The sequence below is a fragment of the Paramisgurnus dabryanus genome, chromosome 19 (genome assembly GCF_030506205.2).
Source record: "Paramisgurnus dabryanus chromosome 19, PD_genome_1.1, whole genome shotgun sequence".
NCBI classification, from domain to species: Eukaryota; Metazoa; Chordata; class Actinopteri; order Cypriniformes; family Cobitidae; genus Paramisgurnus; species Paramisgurnus dabryanus.
The window spans coordinates 15,590,667-15,614,027 of record NC_133355.1 but is presented as its reverse complement, the minus strand read 5'-3'; the positions used below and the strand labels follow the sequence as shown (position 1 = coordinate 15,614,027).

At 39.6% G+C, this 23,361-nt stretch overlaps 1 protein-coding gene across 1 annotated transcript; it reads left to right on the top strand.

The window, feature by feature from the left end:
* Positions 1 to 253: 253 nt before the first annotated feature.
* Positions 254 to 23,361, top strand: ahdc1 (AT hook, DNA binding motif, containing 1). The gene is made up of 5 exons (XM_065291030.1): positions 254 to 740; positions 3,105 to 3,190; positions 17,244 to 17,278; positions 17,452 to 21,879; positions 22,103 to 23,361. Exon 4 carries the CDS (start codon positions 17,622 to 17,624, stop codon positions 21,849 to 21,851), a length of 4,230 nt encoding a protein of 1,409 aa, XP_065147102.1. The 5' UTR covers positions 254 to 740; positions 3,105 to 3,190; positions 17,244 to 17,278; positions 17,452 to 17,621; the 3' UTR covers positions 21,852 to 21,879; positions 22,103 to 23,361.

The window sequence follows — 23,361 nt, the reverse complement described above, 5'->3', positions numbered from 1 at the left end:
ACATTTACTTCTGTAAAGCTGATGATGTGTACAAATAAATGTGAATTGAATTGCTTTTCTTCAGAGCCCGTTGGCAATGTGAGACACGCGCTTTATGCAACCTATACGCACAGACAGTGAGAGGGAGGGGAGCGTGAATTAAGTCATACTGAAGGTGTTTAGCAAAACTTCAGTACCCATAGTCCTTCAGTGGAGTAAAAAAAATCCAGACATAAGAATCTACGGAGGCCCGGATGCTCCTGTCGGCAAGGCACGTCGTCTACAGCTTTCTCTGACTAGATACCTACGAGTTGGTTTGCAGAGGGCGAGAAACGGCGCAGAACGGCGCTCAGTCCAATTACTTGCGCTTGCTCCGCTCCCGGGGCGCTCCGGTATTGAAACTGCGGTATTGTTAGTAACATTTTAGTTTTTATCAGAGGTGGTGACAACAACTCGCAATTTTCTCTTTTTGTATGTTTGGATAGATTGTTGCCAGTTTTTCTTTTCTTTCCTTTTTTTTAAACCAGATGCTTAACAGCCTGTTTGGCGTCGCAAGACAGAGGAGGATCGGCATGACTGAAACATTCAACATGCATGAATAGTTTTCTTTTCGCATAGACACATTTTGCCTTCAGGATGTCGCATGTCAAGAGTGACACTATTATTATTATGATGTTATGTGATCCGGTAGCGAGAAGCCCGATGAGCGCGTGAGAAGCGCGGCACCACAGCTGCAGCAGCGCGGACCTCGGCGCCTCCCGGTAAGTGCGCGCCAGCATTTGCATAGTCTTTCCTCGCGCCGCGACGCATTTCACGAGGGTTTGTGTTTTCTATTGAAGGAATTTTTATTAACCTCATCGCTGCCATTCAGTGAGCTCGCGATAGGTCAATCGCATTCACACACACACACGGACGCGCGCACGCACCATAGGTGCATAGAGATTAGGCTACACTTAACTACATTCCAGATGTATTTTAAATATGGACTATTTCAAATATTTTACTTACGTAAATAATTTATGCAGTTAAAAATATATAACATGATTGTTTATTTGCAGGCTTTGTCGTAACTGAGATATATGTACAGTCATTTATTATAAACTCGTTTCATTAATAAAAATATGCACCATTTCCGATGACTCAGATAATGCCACAGAGCAATCTTAAATGCTGTGCTCATTTCTTATGAAAAAATGATTGGGTGATCATAAGTGGCTGCTGACTGACGGCGTGTATGTATGCGCGTCTGATGCGTTTGCTGATAATTATGGGCAGACGACAACAGGCTCGCGCGCGCCTGCCTGGAGCTCGCCAATGACTCCACTTTTGATTAGTCTGGCTAATTATTCAGTCTCTTTCTCTCTTTCAATCACTCTCTTACTCTCCATCTCTCTCTGCAGCACAGTCATCACATGGCAATTAAAGTTAGTTTTTTTTTACTCATGTCCTCTGCTGTTTGACAGTGGGCAATGATGAGCAATGCAGTGGCGCGTTGGCGCAAGTCTTTCGGCTCTGACTGTGCGCGCAACGGTGGTGCGTAATGTGGAGATGTTTATGTTGTGATAGACGCGATTATTCACGGCACACGCCAAGAACGTAAAATTAAAGCACGCACGCTGCTCTGCCATGAGCACGCACATGGTGGCATTACGGAAACGCGGATGTTATAAGGGCAAGAATGAAAACGTTCTGCTCTTAGACTGTGTTGTCATGGAGACTGACAGGTAACCATATACTGACCTGTGGGGATTCTGTGATGTAAGGCGCACTGAAATGCTATTTAATGTATATTTTATTCCTTCTATAAGTTTGTAATTATGTATGTTTATCATGTTTATCAAAGGGAATCACTGGGTTATATTGACATGATGGGGGGTTGTCTATGCATGTGTTAGTGTGTCCACCTGTCAGAAAGTGTTGGCCAATCTTATAGCTCTGGTCTCCATGGCAACCTTTATTCTGTAAAGGAAGCTTGGTTTCCCACAACAGCTGGAAACCTCTGATTGGCAGAGCTGAGAGACATGCATTGGCTGAAACTGACCTTGTCCATGCTTTTTCTTATAGCGAAGCTTTATTGAATGCATACATTAATCTGTGTATATATGAATCTATATGTTGATCTCTCTGCAGATATCCAATTTCTGGAGCTTGGCGTCCACATACCAAAAAGCAAACTCTACCACTCAGTATATTTTATATACTCAACACATACTTTTCAAACTAAACTTGAATGCAGAACTTCTCTCTCTCTCTCTCTCTCCTTCCTGCATTTATTCCCTTGTTGACTGTGGCTGGTTTTTGGAGAAATTTTCACCTTTGACCCCAGAACCTCGGGCAGGGAGAAAGGGGGAGGCATTATCTTGCAGGCTGCTAAGTTTATCCGCATCACTATGTGTGTGTGAACACAAGACACGAATACACAGAGAACTTGTGAGCAAGGAACATGGAGTTGGGGAGAGAGATAGTATCTAGGGGTTCTCTATACCTGGCTGGTTTCTGTGTCTCTCAGTAACGAGCCAACTCTAACAAGAGACAGAAGCAGCTCAATTATTAAAGAGCGAGAGAAAAAGAGAGGCGAAAAAACAAGGAAGAGATGAGAACCAGCAGTGGGGCGATCTACCACATAAACAACATCTCATGCATGCTGTGTGATACATAGACACCACATCACATATGCAAAGCTCACACCGTTCGTCCATAGGAAACTCATGAAAATCGCATACTTGCGTTTAATGTCAGTTTAAAACTCAGCCCTCAAGAGCTTTCTTGCTGCATGGAGGTGTTATAAGGTTTGGGTGTTGAAATGAGATATCAGGTGACATGTAAATGGATTGGCATTAGAAGTCAGCATAGCATCACAGAAAGCAATTTATGCAGTTCTGATTTCATGCTGTTGATATCATAGACTTTAATTGTATGCTGTATGGTATTGACATTATTGCAGCTCAACTGTTAAAGCATCACGCCGGCAGTGCAAAGTTTGTTGGTCTGTTAAAAATGTCAGATAAAGTGTCTGCTAAATGCGTTAATGTAAATGTTATATTCTGAACATGTACAATGCTAACTCGACATGTGTCTTTTATTCACTCGCTCTCTTTCATTCTCTTTTCGTTTCTCTTTTTCAGGTAACTAACTGCCTGGCTAAAGATTGCCATGGAAACATGCAGTTTGAGAGTGAGATGAGAAATGATTGAAAGAATCAATGTCTAAGGTAAGTGTGAGTTTTCGTTCCATATATCAGTTTACAGTATGTCATTCGGGACGGCTTGTTCAAATATACTCATTGTCTGAGATCTAGGAGAAGTATTTCCATTTCACAAACTAAACAACACAAAGGCTTTAATTTAACAGAGCCTTTTGTACATTAATGGGAAAGAATGTGCTTTTATTGTTAAAAAGTGCTGTTTAAAGCATGTTTCGACCAATCATGTTCCTTTCTCTGGGGCTTTATAAACTTAATCACATGTTAGTTAATTAATAGTTATTTATAATAATATTAGAGTAAGGTTATGTGGGAATAAGCTGAATTTTTCGAAATATTGGTAGTGCTTTGGGGTTAATATGATGTAAAATAAATTATGTCCTGTTTGTTTGTATAATTTTCTCGTACTTTACACGTTCTGTGTACTATTTCCTATGTGATACAAGTTGCAAATCTTTTGTTTACTTAAAAGTTTAGTAAATTTTTTTAAATATATTAGAATTGTAAATCCAATCATTTCCAATATCAAAGTATAGTATGAAAAAAAATTTTTACAGACGTTATTTCGTTATGCAGTCATATTTATAAACAAGTTGGTAATTTAAAATCATGATATATTTAAAGGGATAGTTTAATATTAAATTCTGTCATCATTTACTCACCCTCAAGTTGTTACAGACCTGTATAAATTTCTTTGCTCTGATGAACACAAAGCAGATATTTGTAATGAAGCAGAAAACAAGAAAACCGTTGACTTCCATAGTAGTAAAAACAAATATAATGGAAGTCAATGGTGCTTAGAAACGGTTTGGTTACAAACATTGCTCAAAATATCTTCCTTTGTGTTCAGCATTTTTTTCAATTCTGTAACAACTTAAGGGTGTGTAAATGATGACACAAATTTAATATTTTGAGTGAACTATCCATTTAAAGTAATGGGTTGTGAATGTACAGTGCTATGCATTTTTTTAGACTTGTGGGGCATGTTGCACGTCATAGTTTAGTCATGTATATATTATAATTTAAATGATACATGAATTTTCCAAACTGTATACCAACTGTAATGCAATAGTAAAGTAAAAAAGTGCTCTACCTGTACTCAGCTGGTAATAATAATGACTAATTACATTTACATAATGACATAATTTATATTTGACTAATAATGGGTCAAGGGTTTGCTATGGAAAACAGCATTGGCCAAAAATGTTGTATTTCAAATTTGGTCATAAAACTAAAACTCATTTATCTAACATTGCCCACTTGATAGGAGGTCTACATCTTGAATCCACTCAATTTGGTTTCCAATATTCTTTCTGAGAAATATGGTGTCAAGGCATGCAGCTCTGTTAATGAAATCAGGATCAAATTGGTCCCAAAGCTGATTTCAGATCAGTGACCTCAGCTTTCCCATACACGACTGAGGTTCTTGGCATGTCAGCAAGCTCAAAACACCTGTTTACCCTCCAGCTACTTTTGTACAGATAGAGAGTTTTGTGCTTCTGCTGGTTCTAACCAAATAATACTGAGGAAAATAATACTGAATTATTTGAAATACAAATGAAGTGTTTAGTTGCAAAACCAGATAAATCCGTTTTTAACATTTTTGTCAAAACATGTTTATTATTATGTTATCATGTTATTATTTTGTTTTATGGTGCTACTTAGCTGTATTTTTTAAGTTATGCATGTTTAAATCAAAACAAACCAACTGCAGTTGAATTTATATTAATTGGAATGCACAACCAAAAAACAAAATTTATTAAAAATTGCAACGAAACTCTTCAAATAATTCTAAGAATGTAAATTTTATTAATTGTTATCAACTCAAAAAGTGCAATACCACCAAATGGCACAGACAGTTTAATAAAAAAAAACATTTTTTCTAAAAGTTGAACTATTTTCAACTTGTCAATGCTCCATTAAATGCTGCTCCTATCTATCCAACTATCCATCTATCCATCTATCTATCTATCTATCTATCTATCTATCTATCTATCTATCTATCTGTCTGTCAACTTCCTTTTTCTTATCTCACCATCTCCTTTCTTTTCATCACCTTCAGACTGTGTTGCAGACTCTTTCACCCTCCCCCTGTTTCTCTCTCTCTCTCTCTCTCTCTCTCTCTCTCTCTCTCTCTCTCTCTCTCTCTCTCTCTCTCTCTCTCTCTCTCTCTCTCTCTCTCTCTCTCTCTCTCTCTCTCTCTCTCTCTATTTCTTTCACTCTCTCGCTCTCTGTCTGCTGGAAGTTAATGAGCCCAGCTCCCCCTGGGGAACACACACTTCCTCTGCCAGAGACAGGGAGAGAGAAACAGAGAAGTGAGCGAGTGAGATTACACAGTGCAGAGAGAGTGAGAGAGACAGACATAGCAGAAAGTGAGAGATTGTGGGTAAGAGGAGGGGTTCTGTGGGGAGATAAGGAAGGAAGAGTGAGCGAGCGAGAGAGAGAGAGAGAGAGAAAGAGAGAGAAAGAGAGAGCGAGATGAAGAAACACAGAAGAAAGTGAGAGAGTGGGGGAAGAGCAGAGGTACTCAGGACCGATAAGGGAGGAGAGAGAGAGAGAGAGTAGGAGGGAGTGGAATTTTCTGGTCATGATGATAGAGGGATTGTACAACAGAAAGATGGATGAGTGCACTATACACTCCCATCCTGAGCGAGAGGGAGAGAGTAAGTCCTTTGAAACAGGGAATGTGGGATACAGAATGAGAGAATTAGGAGGCTGTGTGATTTAAAGAGAAACAGATGCTTTTGAATAAAGCCCAGTGCGTTCACTGTGAACATGTGAAAAGATCTCGGGAACATCTGCAATATGCGCATACTTGTGTGTTCGAGGTCAGCAAACAGAAAGAAAGAGTGTGTGTACGTGTATTTTGAAGCAGGTCTTAACATGCTGTCAGTGTCTAGAGTTGGAATGTGCACAAGGCGGCCATTGTTGTTTAAACAGCCAGCCAGCAGCCCTTCTCCTTGGCAACGGGCTCTGCAGCAGCGTCTCCCACGGCAACAGTGGAACAGGGGTGCTGAGGGGGGAGTCAGGAAGTCAGGGCCGCAATGGAGAGGCCCCTGCACAAAACACTGGCCTCAAGGTCTAACTCAATATGTGTGAGTGTATGTGTCTGCCAATGTATTCTGGCTGGTGTGTGTGTGTGTGTGGGTTGTGTGCGCCGTCCATAGAGTATGTCTGCACGTATAGGGTGCGTACGAAAAAGCTGGCGGGCGAGAGAACGCCCGTGCTGTAGACACAATTCAGTGATGGATAGCAGAGGAGGAGAGGTGTGTGAAAGCATCCAGGTTCTTATGCAGCGAGACCTGCTGAAATCAGTGTTAGTATGAGCCGATTGGTCGATGAGAGGGTTTATCATGAGGAAGGGAGGGGGGTGGGTATGATTAAACATAAACGTGAGAGGCAGATAAATATTATAGGTTGGATTATAGGAAAGAGGTGTTGATGTGACTCACTCTTTATGTCTCTCACTTATTCTTTGCTACTGTTGAATGGCGGATCCCAGCTGGTGTTGTGGTCATATGACCCGCGAGAGGGCTGGGAGGTCAGAATGGTGCTCCCTACTCCTCTTAAAATAACCTCAAACAAGCTCAGAAACAAAAAACAGCGAAATAGGATCTGAACAAAATTGTCAACAAATGGACTGTGAGAGGGGGTGCCTAACCTTGAATGCTAATTGAACTTCAGAAGGTCAAAATAATTTTGCTATGATTTCTATTTATTTTGCATTAGGTTTGGCATTTTTGCAACCCTGCAACTAAAATACAGTGCAATGTATTGCATAAAATTAAGTAAAATGTGTAAAAATCTGGTGGCTGTTTTTTTACCCATAATGGGTAAATATTGGACAGAACACACTGCTGGGTTAAAATTGACCCAGTTGCATAACAACAACCCAACATTGGGTCATTTTTAACCCAGCATGTGTTCTGTCCAATATTTACCCATTATGGATCAAAAATAACCCAGCCATTATCATGAAATTACGTACCTATAGTCACGTAAATTTGTGAGCCTTTCCGTGACACTGACATGCTTTTCCGCCTTTTTGCGTTAACATGTGATGCATTTCTGTTTCATTGTCATTGTCATGTATTTGTTACTCAACTGTTTGTTATTTTCTTACCATTGTCGCTTCGGTTTAGAGCAGTGTTTCTCAAACTTTTTCTGTCATCACCCACTTTGGAGGTAGGGAAGGGTTCCGAGCCCCACCTGTCCCCATCGCCCCAACAAAATGGCAATCAAGGCTTTAAGTTTAACTTTTTAGTTTAAGTTTATTTTAAAACGTAACAGCATTAAACAATTTTAATAGAGAAAATACATTTGTGCAATTGTGCAACTTTGCATGAAAAAAAGACTACATCATATTCATCATACTGATATGATAAATATAAAATATGATAACATCATATTCAGAAACAGAAAATAAAAGTGTGGACTAGTTGTGTTTTGCCTCATTGTGTCACTTTGCAAAATGCAAAAAGAACGAACAAAACTTACAAAAATAAATTTTTGAAAATGAATTGTCACAAACTTATCCATTGTCAACCCTTAAAAGTTACCCGCTACAACATATACCGCATCTCCCATTAGGTTTTGTTCCGCTTCAATTAACATTCCGACGTTAACTGATTCTTATACTGTAGGCTATGGTTCCGTGTGACATTTTCTTTACAGTCTGATGTTGTTTTAGGGTTTTTTAAAGATTATATTTAAATGGTGTTGTTTTGAGAATATGGTCAATAAATAAAGAAATTAATAGAGATGGGCACAAAAATTAACAAATTTCCTCCCATTTCTCACGCCCCACTTGTAATGCTCCTGTTCCCCACTAGTGGGGCCCGCCCCACACTTTGAGAAACGCTGGTTTAGGGTTAGATTTACATAAAATAACATCCTTATCCAAACCCAACTCTTACCCTAATGCCAGGCGACATGTAAAAAAATAAATCATTAAAAAAGGTATAAACCAATACTTAAAGTGACTTTCTAACGCAAACACCAAATCTAACCCTAAACCGAAGCGTCAATGGTTTGAAAATAGGACAAAACAGTTGAGTGACAAATACGTGATAGTGACACGTAAACAGAAGGCGTGACCTGTTAACGCAAAAAGTAGGAAAAGTGTGTCAGTGTCACGGAAAAGATTCCCAAATTTACGTGACTATTGGTACATAATTTTGTGATACAGGGTTGAAATAACCCAGCCATTTTTAGAGTGATGTAATCATATTTAATAATAATTAAAAAAAATCAAATTTAAAATAAAAACCACACCAAATTAAGTATTTATTACAATATTATTAAGTGTCAATTCAGCAGATTTTTCTTTCACTCATTTGATGTAGCTGCTGTTCAGCAAAAGGTCCATTTTTATATTTCAAGTTTGTTTACATAACATAAACTGCAGTTAAAACAAAAACAAGAGATTTGTGCCTTTAATTATTTACAAATGCAATGCGACACAGCGTCCCATGCAATGTGTTGGTAACAAGAAAAGACAAGTAATAAAGGTAATATAGGTGTGCGTGAGTCAGTGTATCTTTTTTGGCTCAGCCAAGTGCTAAAGTCTCCGGTGATGAAGATTATTAGGAATTTCCTGCAGCTGGGGACAAGAGAGAGTGTTCAAGTAATAGAAAGTGAAGGAGAGAGAGACAGACACACAAAGAGAAAGAGAGAGAGAAGGCTGGAAAGTGACTGAGAGGTTATAGGATAAGATGGCATGAGATACTGAGAATGCAGATGAGAAGGAAGAGAAACAGAGTTTGAGACAGAGGAAAGGAGAAGAGCTCAAGAATGATTGAGGCAAAGTTAAAAAACAAAGGAGGGAAACAGAGAAACGTCAATGTGTGTGTGTGTGTGTGTGTGTGTGTGTGTGTGTGTGTGTGTGTGTGTGTGTGTGACAGCTGTGTTTCTGCAGAGTGTCACCGGGTGTCTCAGTGGATCTTATGACCCACTTCTACTCTCTCTCTCTCTCTCTCTCTCTCTCTTTCCTCCTATCTTTCTCTCTGCTTTCCCCAACACTCCCCATTTTTCTCTCTCACCCTGTCTTTTCTCTCTCTTTCTCTCTGTCACTCGCCCTCACACACTGTCGGGGCTGCTGCCTGTATCTTAGCAACAACTGCACTCTCATTTGAACTGAGTGAGTGCTTTTCCCTAACACACCCACTGACACACAAACACACACTTGTGTAAACACACACACACTACTTTTTGCACTTGTGTAAACAGGCATACATCCCAACACAAACACTTGTGCAAACATATATGTGCAAAAAAAAAAAAATGATGATACAGTCCACACCAGACATTGCATTTTGTTTGTGTGTTTGGTAATGTTCCCATAAGTCCCGCATTTTTGTGTTCTTGTAGCTTTGTTTAATCCAGCAAGTTTTTTTTTACACAAACTTTGTTACATGTATTATATTTAAGATGTATCTTTAGTTGTACGTATGTGTGATGTAATTCGTTTATGTTCCTGATTGGCTGCAATGTTGTGAGATTGACATAAAATTCCATTCTGAGCATGCTCAGATTCTTGATGGATGAGTCAACACCTACGGTAATCTTGTTTTGTGCTGTGGTATCTGTTTACAGCATAGCTGATTTGCCAGTGGACAGGTGGGCATCAGCGTAGATTTTAATGCATGTGATTGGACTGTGAATTTAAATGGAGCTGTCTGATTGGCTAACTGTTACCAGCTTTTTGTATCCCCTGGGGAGCATTGCTGCAGTTTAAAGGGTTGGAGTATTGGAGAGAGAGAGACAGAATGTGTAGAGAGTTGAAAATGAAAAAGTGGAGGTAAAGCGGGGAAACTGCAGTAAGCAGTCAAATACGTACATTGAGGGATCGTTTGGGGTAAAAGAAAACAAACAGAAAATACGCAATCGAATTGCGTTTCCACAACCAAATAAAGTTTTCAAAAGGTAGCGTCTCTAAATGTTAAGGTCAAAATGTGCTGATTACCGCTTGGTTAAACAGGTGAAATCAGTTTGGCTGGTTGCTTACATTGTGAAATACCAAAATATACCAATATTTGTGTTGATTTATTATCAATTTCATGCAACTGTAACAATTCCACAATATACATTGTTATTTAATAGTGTACCACATGCCATTGAGATAAATAGTGTGAAAAACACAATGAAATACCACACAAAACTGTAGCTTTACTCATATCTACTTCTATCACACACACACACTTTGACTTAATCCAGCTCAATAGTCTGTCCTGGCAGGCAGATACGTGATGGTGCCAGAACTGTGAGAGAAGAGTAGGAGAAGCTCCAGACATTCAATCTCTCTCAAACATTGAGGAGGAGGAATGTTTATGAATATCTGAAGGACTCTGTGTGAACGATTCGGTCTGTGTGAGAAAGCGTCTCTATGTGTGTGACTGTAATTAAAGTACTGTACTGCAGTTGCGCTCATTCCTGTCTTCTGTGAGACTGATGCTTAATTAATGAGTGGTATTAATTAGAGAAAGAGAGGGAGGGAGACAGAGAGAAAGAGACAGAAAACAAGTTTTTAAAAGTGAGAGAGAATTACAGAGGCAGAATATGAGGGCGGTTTTATTACATTGCGGATCTAAGTAGATCTGTTGGTATGCAGCTGTCCTTTGACAACAGCATGCATGCAGCGATCAAATATATTTGAATAATATTTATGAATTGTCTGTGGCAGTGCTGTAGAATTCAACTGTTATCCGGGCAAGTGCTACTTTTGTGTCATTTGTATCACGTTGCGGGTTCTGGCTTCATACAACACGCGCTTGAATGGGTAATTGCAAATGTCTCAAAAGGTTTCTGATAGTATTAAAATGGCTTTGATTCTGATTCTTTTCAAAGACGAGTCAGGAATTTTAGGGAATTTTTGGAATCCCCAGTTAAAGTGTGAAAACAAAAGCATCACTCGGGAGGAGCCAGTTAGAGAAACAAAGACAGAGACAGAGCTACTTGAATTGCAGATTAACATTATATATAAAATAATGTTGCTAAATGCATGTTTGTCTAGATCATTTGTTTTGTGAATTGAACAATAATGTGCTTTTTTTGCATTTTAGAATGATGGAATAGTAGTAGGTAATGTTGTCTAATGTCAGTTACATCAATAAATGGCTTGCATATGCATATAATTTTCCAGAAATATGTTGGAAGCAAAACAAAAATGAAATTTTAAATTATTACTTACATATATATATACACACACACACACACACACACACACACACACACACACACACACACACACACACACACACACACACACACATTTATTTATGTACAAGATGAACTGTGTGGGAATAGTAGGTCGTATTATATATTTTCTTGTATTATTTAACTGTTTTATAGTACCTGCACATAGTCCTAAAATAACTAAGTAAATTTTATTAAAAAAAATAATTTAGTGTGTTCAAGTAAAAAATCTGAGTTCATTTAACTTAAGCGTATAAAATCCATTAAACTAAAACATTCAGGTGAAATGAACATATCAGTAGGCTACATGTTGTAGGGAATACCCATAATCCTTTGTGGCTGAATATTATGATTATTTAAAGCAATATTCCATTTTCTTAAACGAAAAATCCAGATAATTTACTCACCACCATGTCATCCAAAATGTTGATGTCTTTCTTTGTTCAGTCCAGAAGAAATTATGTTTTTTGAGGAAAACATTGCAGGATTTTTCTCATTTGAATGGACTTTAATGGACACCACCACGTAACACTTAACTCAACACTTAACAGTTTTTTTCAACGGAGTTTCAAAGGACTCTTAATGATCCCAAACGAGGCATAAGGGTCTTATCTAGCGAAACGATTGTCATTTTTGACAATAAAAATAACAAATATACACTTTTAAACCACAACTTCTCGTCTAGATCCCGTCCTGAAAGCGTAAGCGTGACCTCACGCAATACGTCATGACGTCAAGAGGTCACAGAGGACGAACGTGAAACTCCACCCCAGTGTTTACAAGTGTGTTGAAAGAGGACCGTTCCTACGTTGTTGTATGTGGAATGATACTTATTAATGTCTTTGTGTCAGTTTATTGTTTACAATGGTCCGCAAATGTGCGTTTTATATATGTAACACGTGACCTCCCTACGTCACTACGTATTTACGTTAGGTCGCGCTGGACCGGACCTAGACGAAAAGTTGTGGTTTAAAAGTGTATATTTGTTATTTTTATTGTCAAAATTGACAATCGTTTCGCTAGATAAGACCCTTATACCTCGTTTGGGATCATTTAGAGTCCTTTGAAACTCAGTTGAAAAAAATGTTAAGTGTTGAGTTAAGTGTTAAGTGGTGGTGTCCATTAAAATGAGAAAAATCCTGCAATGTTTTCCTCAAAAAACATAATTTCTTCTGGACTGAACAAAGAAAGACATCAACATTTTGGATGACATGGTGGTGAGTAAATTATCTGGATTTTTCTTTTAAGAAAATTGACTATTCCTTTAAGCTTTTTCACAGCATAAGAACTGAAAAGAACTAAATATTTGTTAATAAAATGTCATAGAGGTTTAAGCTTTTATTTAATAATATAAAACATTTACTTAATTATTTAACAAATGTTTCATGTGTTATTAAGTAGATTTTATTTGATTTTGGTAGGTAAAAAACAGTAAATTTTACTTTAAAAAAAGTTTGTGAAAATTGTTACGAGGTTTTTAAATTTTACAATTTCTTTTAGTGTAAATAAATGTAAATTATATAATGACTTCAGTCTTCAAAGAAGAGAGCAGTCATACTCTAGATGTTAATTGATGTTTTAGGTTGTTTTTTATTCTTTTGGCACTGGGTGGGTGCCTTAACCTCCTAAGACCCGAGCTTTGGTTTGTCTTTTTTCTTTCAGATTTCTTTCAGCTATTTTGGGATTAGGAAGAACAAATAAATATAATAACCAAATATTTTTCTAAAAACATGAAGCAGTGTATTTGTCCATGTATGTGTACAACAGGTTCCAGTTACACATAATTAAGTAAAATTTTGATGTCCACTTATGTGGACCTCCAGGTCTTAGTAGGTTAAACATGTCCATGGGTTCATGCAAAGACTGAAACATTTTGGAGTGCATTTTTGGAAGTGTCAAAAACCTGGCTGTTGAGTGAAGGTCGTGAGCTTTCCAGCAGACACGAAATGAGTTGTTCTGAAGTAGACAGCAATGCATTCAGATCTACAGTACATCTCTGAGAAACTGTGAGAGAGATAGAAACCGTGAGAAGCCGCTATTAAAATATGAGAAAATTAAAGTATGTTGTACAAGAAAGTGTGGGCCAATTGGCAATACAGTAGTGCGAGAAGTTCCAAGGAGCACTTGATTGCAGATATTTTGTCTGTGCCACAGTATGTTAAAGCTTACAGTGTTATTTTGTTTTCTATGATGAAATAATGAAAGTTTGAAAATAATAAACAGTTGAATAAAAATATGGAAATCTCATATATGGCCTTCTGTTAGCATATATACATGTTAATACATGAAGGTTTAAATATAAATGTATACATTTCAAAATTCTATATTAAAATAATATAATGCAGGGGTTTTAAAGCCACTTGTGGCTCCACAGTGCACGGGAGTTGAATGGCTTTTGCAGTGAATGACACACAAAGACAATCTAGTCCATTTAATGACTAGAAATTAAATGGTTTTGGTATCTTACAACAATGCATTTTAGTATTGCAATTAAACAGATGTCATTCATTCAATGATAAGGAAAATATAAAATACTCCCATATTTCCATATTTTGAGATGGGTCCTGAAATGTGCATGAATGTGAGGAGTATCCATACCTGTGGTGTAGTGATTAAAATGTAGCCTATATACATGTTTGTTATCACGAATATATAAATGGCAATTTTGTAGTATTACAAAAATATAGTATATGATATATGTAGTATGTGGCATGTATGTAGCCTTTTTATATATGTGAAATGCATACATCAATATGTGTATGTGTTTTACACTTTTTTTTTTTGCAAATAGAATTTTGTATGGGTGCTTATGCTTCTGTTAGTTTTTAGCAAACATGTGTGTGGACTTTGTCTGTTCGTCTCTTTAACAGCGTCTTCAAGAATGCATTTGTGGCAGCTTGTTCGGCACCATGTACTGTAGCACATGTTTCTGGTTCGCTCACTCAGTCTCTATTTCTGCAGTTTCCTTATCGTTGCCAGTTAGTAATAAAAACCATGTGGGACAGACTCAGAAATGGATAGAACTGTATTGTGCGTGTGTGTGTCCAGCCCCTAGACTGACTTAAATCACTACAATGCTTATCCTAATTCCGAAAGAATTCTTAAAGGAATAGTTCATCCAAAAATAAAAATGTTGTCACTTACCCTCATGCTCTTTCAGGCCTTATTTATATTCTGTGAAACACAAAACTAAATGCATAATCTAAGAGTTTCTATTTTCCATGCAAAGTGGATATTGCCTATTTCCTAAAAGGTAAAAGTATATTAAAATTGGTACAGAAGACTTATATGCTGTAGAGCAGGGATTCCCAAAGTGTGGTACGCGCACCCCCAGGGGTACGCGAGCTGCCACCAGGGGGTGCGCGAGAGGAAAAATGTAATGGCGGTCTGTTTCTTTAAGTGGGATTTTTCCATACAATAAATAAATAAAAAAATGAACAGTAAACATTTCCTTTGTAATCGCTTTTATTTTAAATAAAAAACTATAATTTATTAGTTTTTGATAGAAACGTAGAAGACAGCTGCTGTCTTTTTCTACGCACTGCTCTTCTGTTATGCACTGCAGCCGCTATATGCGTGCCAACTAGCCGCTACGCTAGATGGTGCAATAGGCGTAAATATTTTTCACAATGTTGGACGTAGCTAAGCCCAACGTAGGACTATTACACCCAACTTCTTAACGTCCGGCTAGTGCAACCGGCCCTTGGTTATTTGCGCATGATTAAACATGAGTATTTATGGTGAGAAAACAAAGCTTTTTTGGATTTTTTTTTAAATGGGGATTGGGGGTGCGGCAACCCGGTTGGGACATAGAAGGGGGTACGCAGGAAAAAAAGTTTGGGAACCCCTGCTGTAGAGTTTAAGCCTTTGAAATTTAAGCAGGTATTTACTAATTTTTCCGTCAGCTGGAGCTCTCAAATCTCATTGAAACGTGTTCAATTGCACCCTTAGATGTATTATGTCAGGTCTGACATTATTTACGTGCTATTGGTTTTAAACTTGAGATGAGATCTGAGGCCGAAGATGTGATGATTTTCAATGACCAACTTATAGTTCTTTCTGTGTTTTTGAAGCTTTGATTGTGTTTACAGTGTGCAATATAACATGTGTTCATGTTTCACGTGTTAAAATTTACCGCTGTTTTCAATGTCCTCAAAATGGCCTGATGTTTTCCTTGTTCTATGAAGTCCCTCTTTCAGAAATACGTATCAAGTTCTGATTGTGTAGTTTGTTTAGTGTGTTGTAATTCGATAGCAGCTTAGCTTGCCGTTAGCTTAGCTGGCGACTGACGTGTTCCTGTGGGCGGAGTTTAGTCAAAAAACTGTTCTACTGACGTCATTAAAGCATGAAGTAGAGGGCTGTAGTGCAAACCGGCCGTTCGCTGTAGGCTTTGAAAGGCGAATTCTGTTAAAGAAAATATATCGCATGACAGTGAACTTTGGGTTTATCATTGTACAGCCATTATTTCTGCTATTACAGCAACTTTAAACACTAACTACACTGTAAAAAATGTCTGTAGAAATTACAGTATTGCTGGGTTTTACTGGCAACTAGCTGCCAGTAACTTAATGTAGATTTTACATTTATGTTATTTACTGGCAACAGTTTGTTCAAAGTTAAATGAACATATAACATTTTCATTCTTTATCTTTTACAGTATGTTACTGGCAGCCAGCTGCATAATTACAGCAAATTTTTATAGTGATGGTTTAAAAAATGGGATCAGAAAGAATGTGACCTTTAAAACAAGTAAAGAATAATTGACGACAGGCCGTTGAATTATTTGAAAATAATGCACACATAATATATTATTTTTAAATAATTCAAAGGACTGGAGTCAATTATTCTGCTTATACCATGGTTACACACTGTAAAAAATTATTTGCTGCCTTGATTTTTTTTGTTTAATCAACTCAGATTACAAGTATTTTCAATTTACTATTATTTATATTGACGAGAGATGATTTGCTACAACTAAAAAAAAAAAAAAGAAGTTATATAACATATTTCAACTACATTTTATAACACCTCATCTCTAGTCAAGGTAAATAATAGGAATGTAAAATGATTGAAAGGAAGTTTAATGAGTTGATTAAACAAAACAATTTAAGGCACAAACATTGCTCTGCTGTTTTTTAAGACATTTTATAGGTTAGGTTCACATTTTACAGAAAAATGTACACCTAACCTAACCACATTCATCCTTTCATACATTTGTGCAGGACCTTGTTAGCTTGTTATGTATCTCTCCTCTTAACCCTCTGCTGCCCCCTTCTGCCAGGTTCCAGTTCCTCAGCACAGTTTAGGGATGCCAGTCTTTCATCTGCAGTGTCTTATTTTGTATGTGCCAACTTGTTTGTTTCAAGTTATGTGTAAATATAGGTTGTGAGTCTGGAAGATAAACCTATCTGTTTTATTAGACAATGGATTAGATTACAATCTAATATAGATTTTGTTTACTGACAAATTAGTTACAAATAGACACCTTGGAACATTTAAAGATTTCCACTTATAGCCACATGTACCACACGTAATACTACGTCTTTACAATTTCTAATCATTACAGAGATTTGATATATATTCATATTATCTTACTCCTAATCATTCATAAATTCATACTTAAGTATTGAAAGGAATAGTGATTTAATTTTTAAGATTGCACTAAAATGTAATTTAAAATGCTTAATTGCTATATCAGTTGCATATTCCCTGACACATATGTTGTATTGCCATAGTGAGGCCTGCAATTCAATGGATTGAAAAGGAAAACTATGTAACCATGGTTACCGTTCCACTCATATTCTATTGCCATGGTTACAACTGTTCTCTAACTGTATCGCCATAGTGACAAGTGTCCTTTTGCCCACAGGGATAACACAAAGCATGGCCACAGCAGCAAACATGGTAAGAACAACTGCAGTTAGTTCAATTACATTTTAACTGTGTTGTTGTATAGTATGTTTGCATTCCTTAACTTTAAGCCAATACATATAAACATTGTTTTTGTGTTTTCCCCTTCTACCTTCTGTCCAATAATTGGCTCTGGTCTGCACTCCTGAAAAATGTGTACTCCCAAGATCGTGTGAAGCTTGGTAATCCAATTCATTCTGGCCAAGAACAACATAATGAGAGGGAAGAGTGCACTCAAACAGCCTTCCTGTTAAACTGGACCCTGTGCACACTTAGAATTCACAAGAAACCATCATAGACATAAACACGAACGTCCTGATCTGCAACTTTGGTGGTAATGAGCCGACTGTCAGGTCGCCTGCGTTCTGGAGGTGTTCGTTTGGCTTGTGAGGCACTGGCTGACAAGGACAGCAGTGATATTGAGGGTCCCTCTCCATGGGAGGGCGATGAAGAGCTTGCAGGGACATCTGTAGGAACCTCTGACTCTGATCCAGCCAGCTCGCTACATTACAGCTTTTTTTCACCTCCTTCGTTGGCTAATGGCCTGCGGAACCATGAAGACCTGCTTCACCGCAGGGCACGGAGACGTAGGAATACAGAATATGTGGAGCAAATACACACAAATGAACAAATGCACATGCAGCAAAACACACAACCACGAATGCACACACCCCACCAATCACATTCACTCACACATACAGGCACGCACCTGCAGCCCCATACACACATTCCAATGGATAACCATATGTGGTTGGACACAAACACACTAACACAGGACCGCACACAAAAAGGCATGTGCACGCTTACAAACACTGGCTCCTCACTTGTGGAGCAGGACCCCTCTCTTATCCCAGAGGACTTGTCTTTAGGTCCCAAGACTGAAACACACAATCTTAATGTTCAGTCAGACCCTCTGTTAAACACCACCACTCCCCCAAAGAATCTGACCACTCCTCAATACAACCCTTCCTCTTTAGTCAAGGATGAGACAGAGCACAACTCTACATGTAAGCCAGAAATGGATCACACCACCAACCTTGATCTCATTCGTATAACAGGCCAAACCACTGTCATGACCTCAGTGGAGGCTGAGAGGAAATATACCCTGCGTAGCTCTGGGCGACCGCGTTTCCCCTGTCACCTTCGAAAATCATCCCGTTTACGTAGAGCTGCTGAGGAAACTATGTTCAAAAGGGAACAGGACCAAAAGGAGGAGGAAGAAGAGGAAGAGGAGGAGAACAGGGTATGGAGAACAGAAGACATTAGGCCATTGGAGGAGCATCCTCCAGAGCTGGGTGTGCCTGCCTCAGCCTTTGACGATTTAACATTACCAGCCATATCAACAGGTGATACACCAAATCATAGCATGAGAACATCAGAGGGACAGAACATTGTTACTCACCACTTAGCTAGAGGAAAGCGACAGGGACGTTATTCAGGTGTGAGAAGGATTGTGGTGAAAGTAGCCAGAATACCTGTTCACATGAGCCGCCGACAGAAAAGCTACAAGATATCATCCCTGGAGCCGGTGTGTTCTGGACCCCGTGGAGAAGGGGCCACAACAGGAGAGGGTCCTGAGGGAGGTGTAGGAGGTGATCCAGTGGCTAATGTTACTAAAGAGCCAACTGCTCTTCTCCGCATGAAAAACAATGGGAAAAGCGTTATGGTAATGTTTCCACCTGGAGAGTTGCCTGTTATTTTAAAGCGACGAAGGGGACGCCCTCCTAAACAGGCATTACCAGGACAACCTGACATGCACGAGACCAGAGCTGGAGCAGCGTGTGCTGCAGAGCCCAAAAAAATACGGAGAAGACGAACAGTAAAGCTACCATCCCCACAGCCCTCATATGTTAACGATACCAATGATGTTAAGGTAGAATATGCAGATGTTCTATCCAAACTGGCCTTTCTGAACAGGCAACCTCCTAGCACAGGCCGCTGCTCGCCTCCACGCTGTTGGACCCCAACAGAGCCTGAGACTTTCCACATACCACCAGAAAATCCTTCACTTTCCACTCTCTTGCACCGCCTCACACGGTTCCGCAGAAGGGGGGGCCGGGCAGGCTGTATGGGAGGTAGGGGAGGGGGGGCTGCTGGATCTTCCGACTCTTTTAAGAGATCCTTTAGTGATTTCTTTGAAACAATTGGAAAAAAACGGAAAATCCCCACATCTGAATCAGGAACTCCCCGAAAAAGAGGCAAGGGAGTTGCTGGAGGAATAACTAGGGCAGCTTTAGGGGACTCTCCACAAGTGGAGAAGGTTAAAAAACGGCGTGCACGAAAAAATGGGTCATTAAAAAATGGTCCAGGTTCTCTAGACCAAGACTGGCAAAATAACAGTGGCTGGACAGAGAAAGGTGACCAAGAAATTTCTGAGAAAGCAAGTTTTCAGAGTTCTTGTTCACCTCGTGGAGGTTTTCACAACAGTGAGGCAGGTAAGGGAGGAATGTACCACAGCCCTGGCATGAGAGGAGTGGGCAGCGGAGAGGAGTCTCAGGGAATGTTTGCAGGATACTTTCGCTCTCTACTTGATTCTGATGACTCCTCCGACTTGTTAGACATTTCTATGTCCAGTCCTGCTGGACGCCAGGAAAGCCGTAAACTAACCCCAGGTTATGAAGGTGGGAGCCCAGGTGCAGCACATCGTTGGTCTCCTGCCTTTCCTAAAAGAAGTCCAAAAGGAGCTGCCTGTCTTGGGGAAGGTGCAGCTTTATCATCACCTCAAGCTCTAAGCAGCTCAACAACTAAACCTTCATATGTCTCACAGACATCTCCCACCCCATCCTTTCCTAAATCCCCTGCACTCTTGCTTTCCCGTTCACCAAGTTCTCCCCATTTATCTGGAGGTTTTCCTCAATATCCACCTAATTATAGTGCTGGAGTCCCTCAAGGGGGAAGCATTTACCCCCTCCCACAGCAGCAGCAACAACAGCAAAGACCAAGCGACTGTAGCTTTACATATGGCACAAAAACCCCCTCTATTCCCTCTGCACAGAGTCAGATGAGTTATTCTAACTACCAGGGTTCTGCCAAGCGCAACTTTAGTGGATATCCAGGTCCACCTCATTCAACCATACAGCGAGGTGACTCTGGCCCAGCCTCACCAAGTGGAAGTTATATGTCAATGTCAAAATCTAGCCCTTTCTCCTTATCATCTTCTCCCCCAGAGGGTTGCAAACAATACAGCTCCACAGCTCAGTGGGGATACAGACAAGGCGGGAATCACTGGGGTGGTGATGCATATGGTTCTCATCCGTTTCATGGTTACTCTGACTATGGGGTAGCTGGAGCTGGATCAGAATCCAAAGACATTTTGGACATCTCGAACTACACACCCCAAAAAGCAAAACATCGTCCCTGCCCTGACACACTCTCTGAATCCTCCTCAGACTCATCTCATACTGGTGGAGGGAGTATGGGTGTTATGGGGGGAGCATTTCGGTCAAGAGAAGTTCCTATGCCTGAGGGGCAGTCTAGTCTTTCAAGCCTGGAAAAGCTAATGCTGGACTGGAATGAAAATTCAGCAGGCCCTTCTTATAACTGGAGTCAGAATGTACTATTCCAAGGGGGCTCAAAACCAGGTCGTGGCCGTAAAAAAACGTCTGAGACACACAGTGAGAGAGAAGCATGCTCTATTCCCCCAGGATCACCTGCCAGCCCACCTATGCAAGGAGGGCCAAAACGTAGTGCATCAGGTGGAAGACAGCCCAGGGGAACCAGAGGCAGGGGAGGATTTTCTCCTTGTCAAAGAGAGCGCAACCATCCACCACCAAAACCAAAATCTCAAAAGCATTTAGCCCCATCAGGGTCAGGGCAAATGGGTTCAGGTGGTGTATACCAGGAAGCGTTGGACTACTACAGTGGAGATAGTTGTAGCCTTTCACCTCTCAGCCATGCCCCAGAGTCCTGTGAATACCCCTCCCCATATTCTGCCCACACTTCTACTCCCTCCTCAGATGAGCGATTTACTCATGTCTATCCTCCAGACTCTGCCTCTGTTTCCCACAGTTTATCAAATCAGTCAGATGTCCTAAAGCAGTACCCTAAATCTGGTCCTTGCTCACAAACATATGGGCATGCTGCCAGGACTTTTAGCCCAACTGTCTCCCCAACCCCTCGCCTCTTAGCACAGTGTGGTTCTGCCATGAGTCCACACCGTGTCTCAAAAGACCAGTTTTCCCAGTATGATTCCCCAAGTTACAGTGGCTCTCCATGCTGGTATGGGCAAGGAGGAAGTGTTACTGGCAGCCCCCAAAGCTATGAGGAACAGCGAACACCAGCAGTCCCTTCCCACAAACGAGACATGTCATTGATGGTGTCTGGGATGAGAGTCCCTTCCCATACATCTTATCCCTCCCCTTTACACAGAGGGCCTACCGTTTCAAGTTCCTGTGTAAGTGGAACTCTGGACTCTTCCCCTCAGCATGAAGATATGGGTTACCATGGTAACTTGGACAGCTATGCACCTGTTGGACAACGTTATACACCCCAGACAGCACGGGGTGGGGTACTCTGCCAGCTTCTTGACCACCCCAGTGATGAAGGCTTCACTGTCACCAGCCTGTAGCTGTCATTGTCATGTTCATCCTGAAAAGGTAAAAGAATATTTCTGGAATATAGTTGTGATGATGGCAATAAGAAATTGTTAATTTTTTTGTGCAGATTTTCAAATAGTTTTAATGCAATACTTTTTTGAAATGTTATAATTATTTTCTAATGAGAAGTGTTTTCAGAAATTATTTTGTGTGATGTTACCACATTCTATATAGTGACATTTCTTCTCTGACCAGTGTTTTTATCTCTTTTTTTTTCTGACAGATGACATGGACAGTACCCTTTTCATATTTTTAATATTTTTTAATGGATAAGCTTTGGAAGATACTTCCTGAGTTAAGACTGAAGAGTTTCAGAGCTATGAACTAAATAAAGACTTCTTCAGCAGTGACAATCAAGATCCAGATTCATACACATGCACCAACATACAAATACAGAGATACTCTTTCTTGAATGCATTTACTTGTACTGAAACTTTCATATGCTGACCTGCAACCGCACATGCAAATAGACTCTCACAAATGAACATTGCTGCACAGCTGGAACTAGAAACATTTTTAAGGAAAGAATGGTCACTGCTAGTATAAGGAAGAAACTATTAGATGAATAAGCAGGGAACAACCTATCCCATCAGAGTACACAGGTGCAGATGAGATTTGCACATATACACATTTCAGTTATATTCAAAAGATAATTTAATAAGAGAGACCCACAAAACGTTTTTGACAACATCCTAAACTTGCTTCCTTTATTTCTGTTTTAGTCTCTGATTGTTGCTGAAGAGATAAATTACTAAAGATCTGCATATATAAATGATGATTGCACAAACTCTGCCCTCTTCTCTCTTTAATTTTTTTTTTAGTTTTTTAGTTTTGTTTTGTTTTGTTCTTTTTTGTTTTAGACCAGCATTTGTACATAAGCTACTCAAACCGTTACACCACTTAAGGAGCTCACTGCAATGAAGACACAACAGATACTCACAGTCCTTCTAATGGAGACATGTTCGCAGTGTCATGAGATTGTGTTAAAACTGCTATAAAGACACATAAGGAGAAATATCATTTTTGTGGCTTTAAATAATTCAGCTTGGGTATGTGCAAGTACAGTTTAAGTAATCTTTTTATCAGTGGCCTGGTCTGGTTCCACAGAAATATGTCTAAATTTGAATCCCCTCAACCGTCACTCTGGACCTGCAGCATGGTCACCTTGTGCCCAACATCCCGGTCAATTGTGTGTTTTCATCATCACAGGAGGACAGAAACCCATGCACTGCCCCAGAGAGATGCTGTCCTTGACAAGAAGTTGAGAGGCCAGGGCACTTTTGATCCTGGATTTAAGGTCTGGAACTCAGGGTGTGGACAATGCATATTCTCCTCTTTTTCTTTCTACCCTCTGTTCGTATTTCTTGTGGTCCGCTGTGTCGTACAGTGATTTTTGTGATGAAATATTGTATCTGTCTGTTCCATATACTGTATCTGAGGTGAAAATATTTAAATACACATTCTGTTCTGATCTTTGTTTAA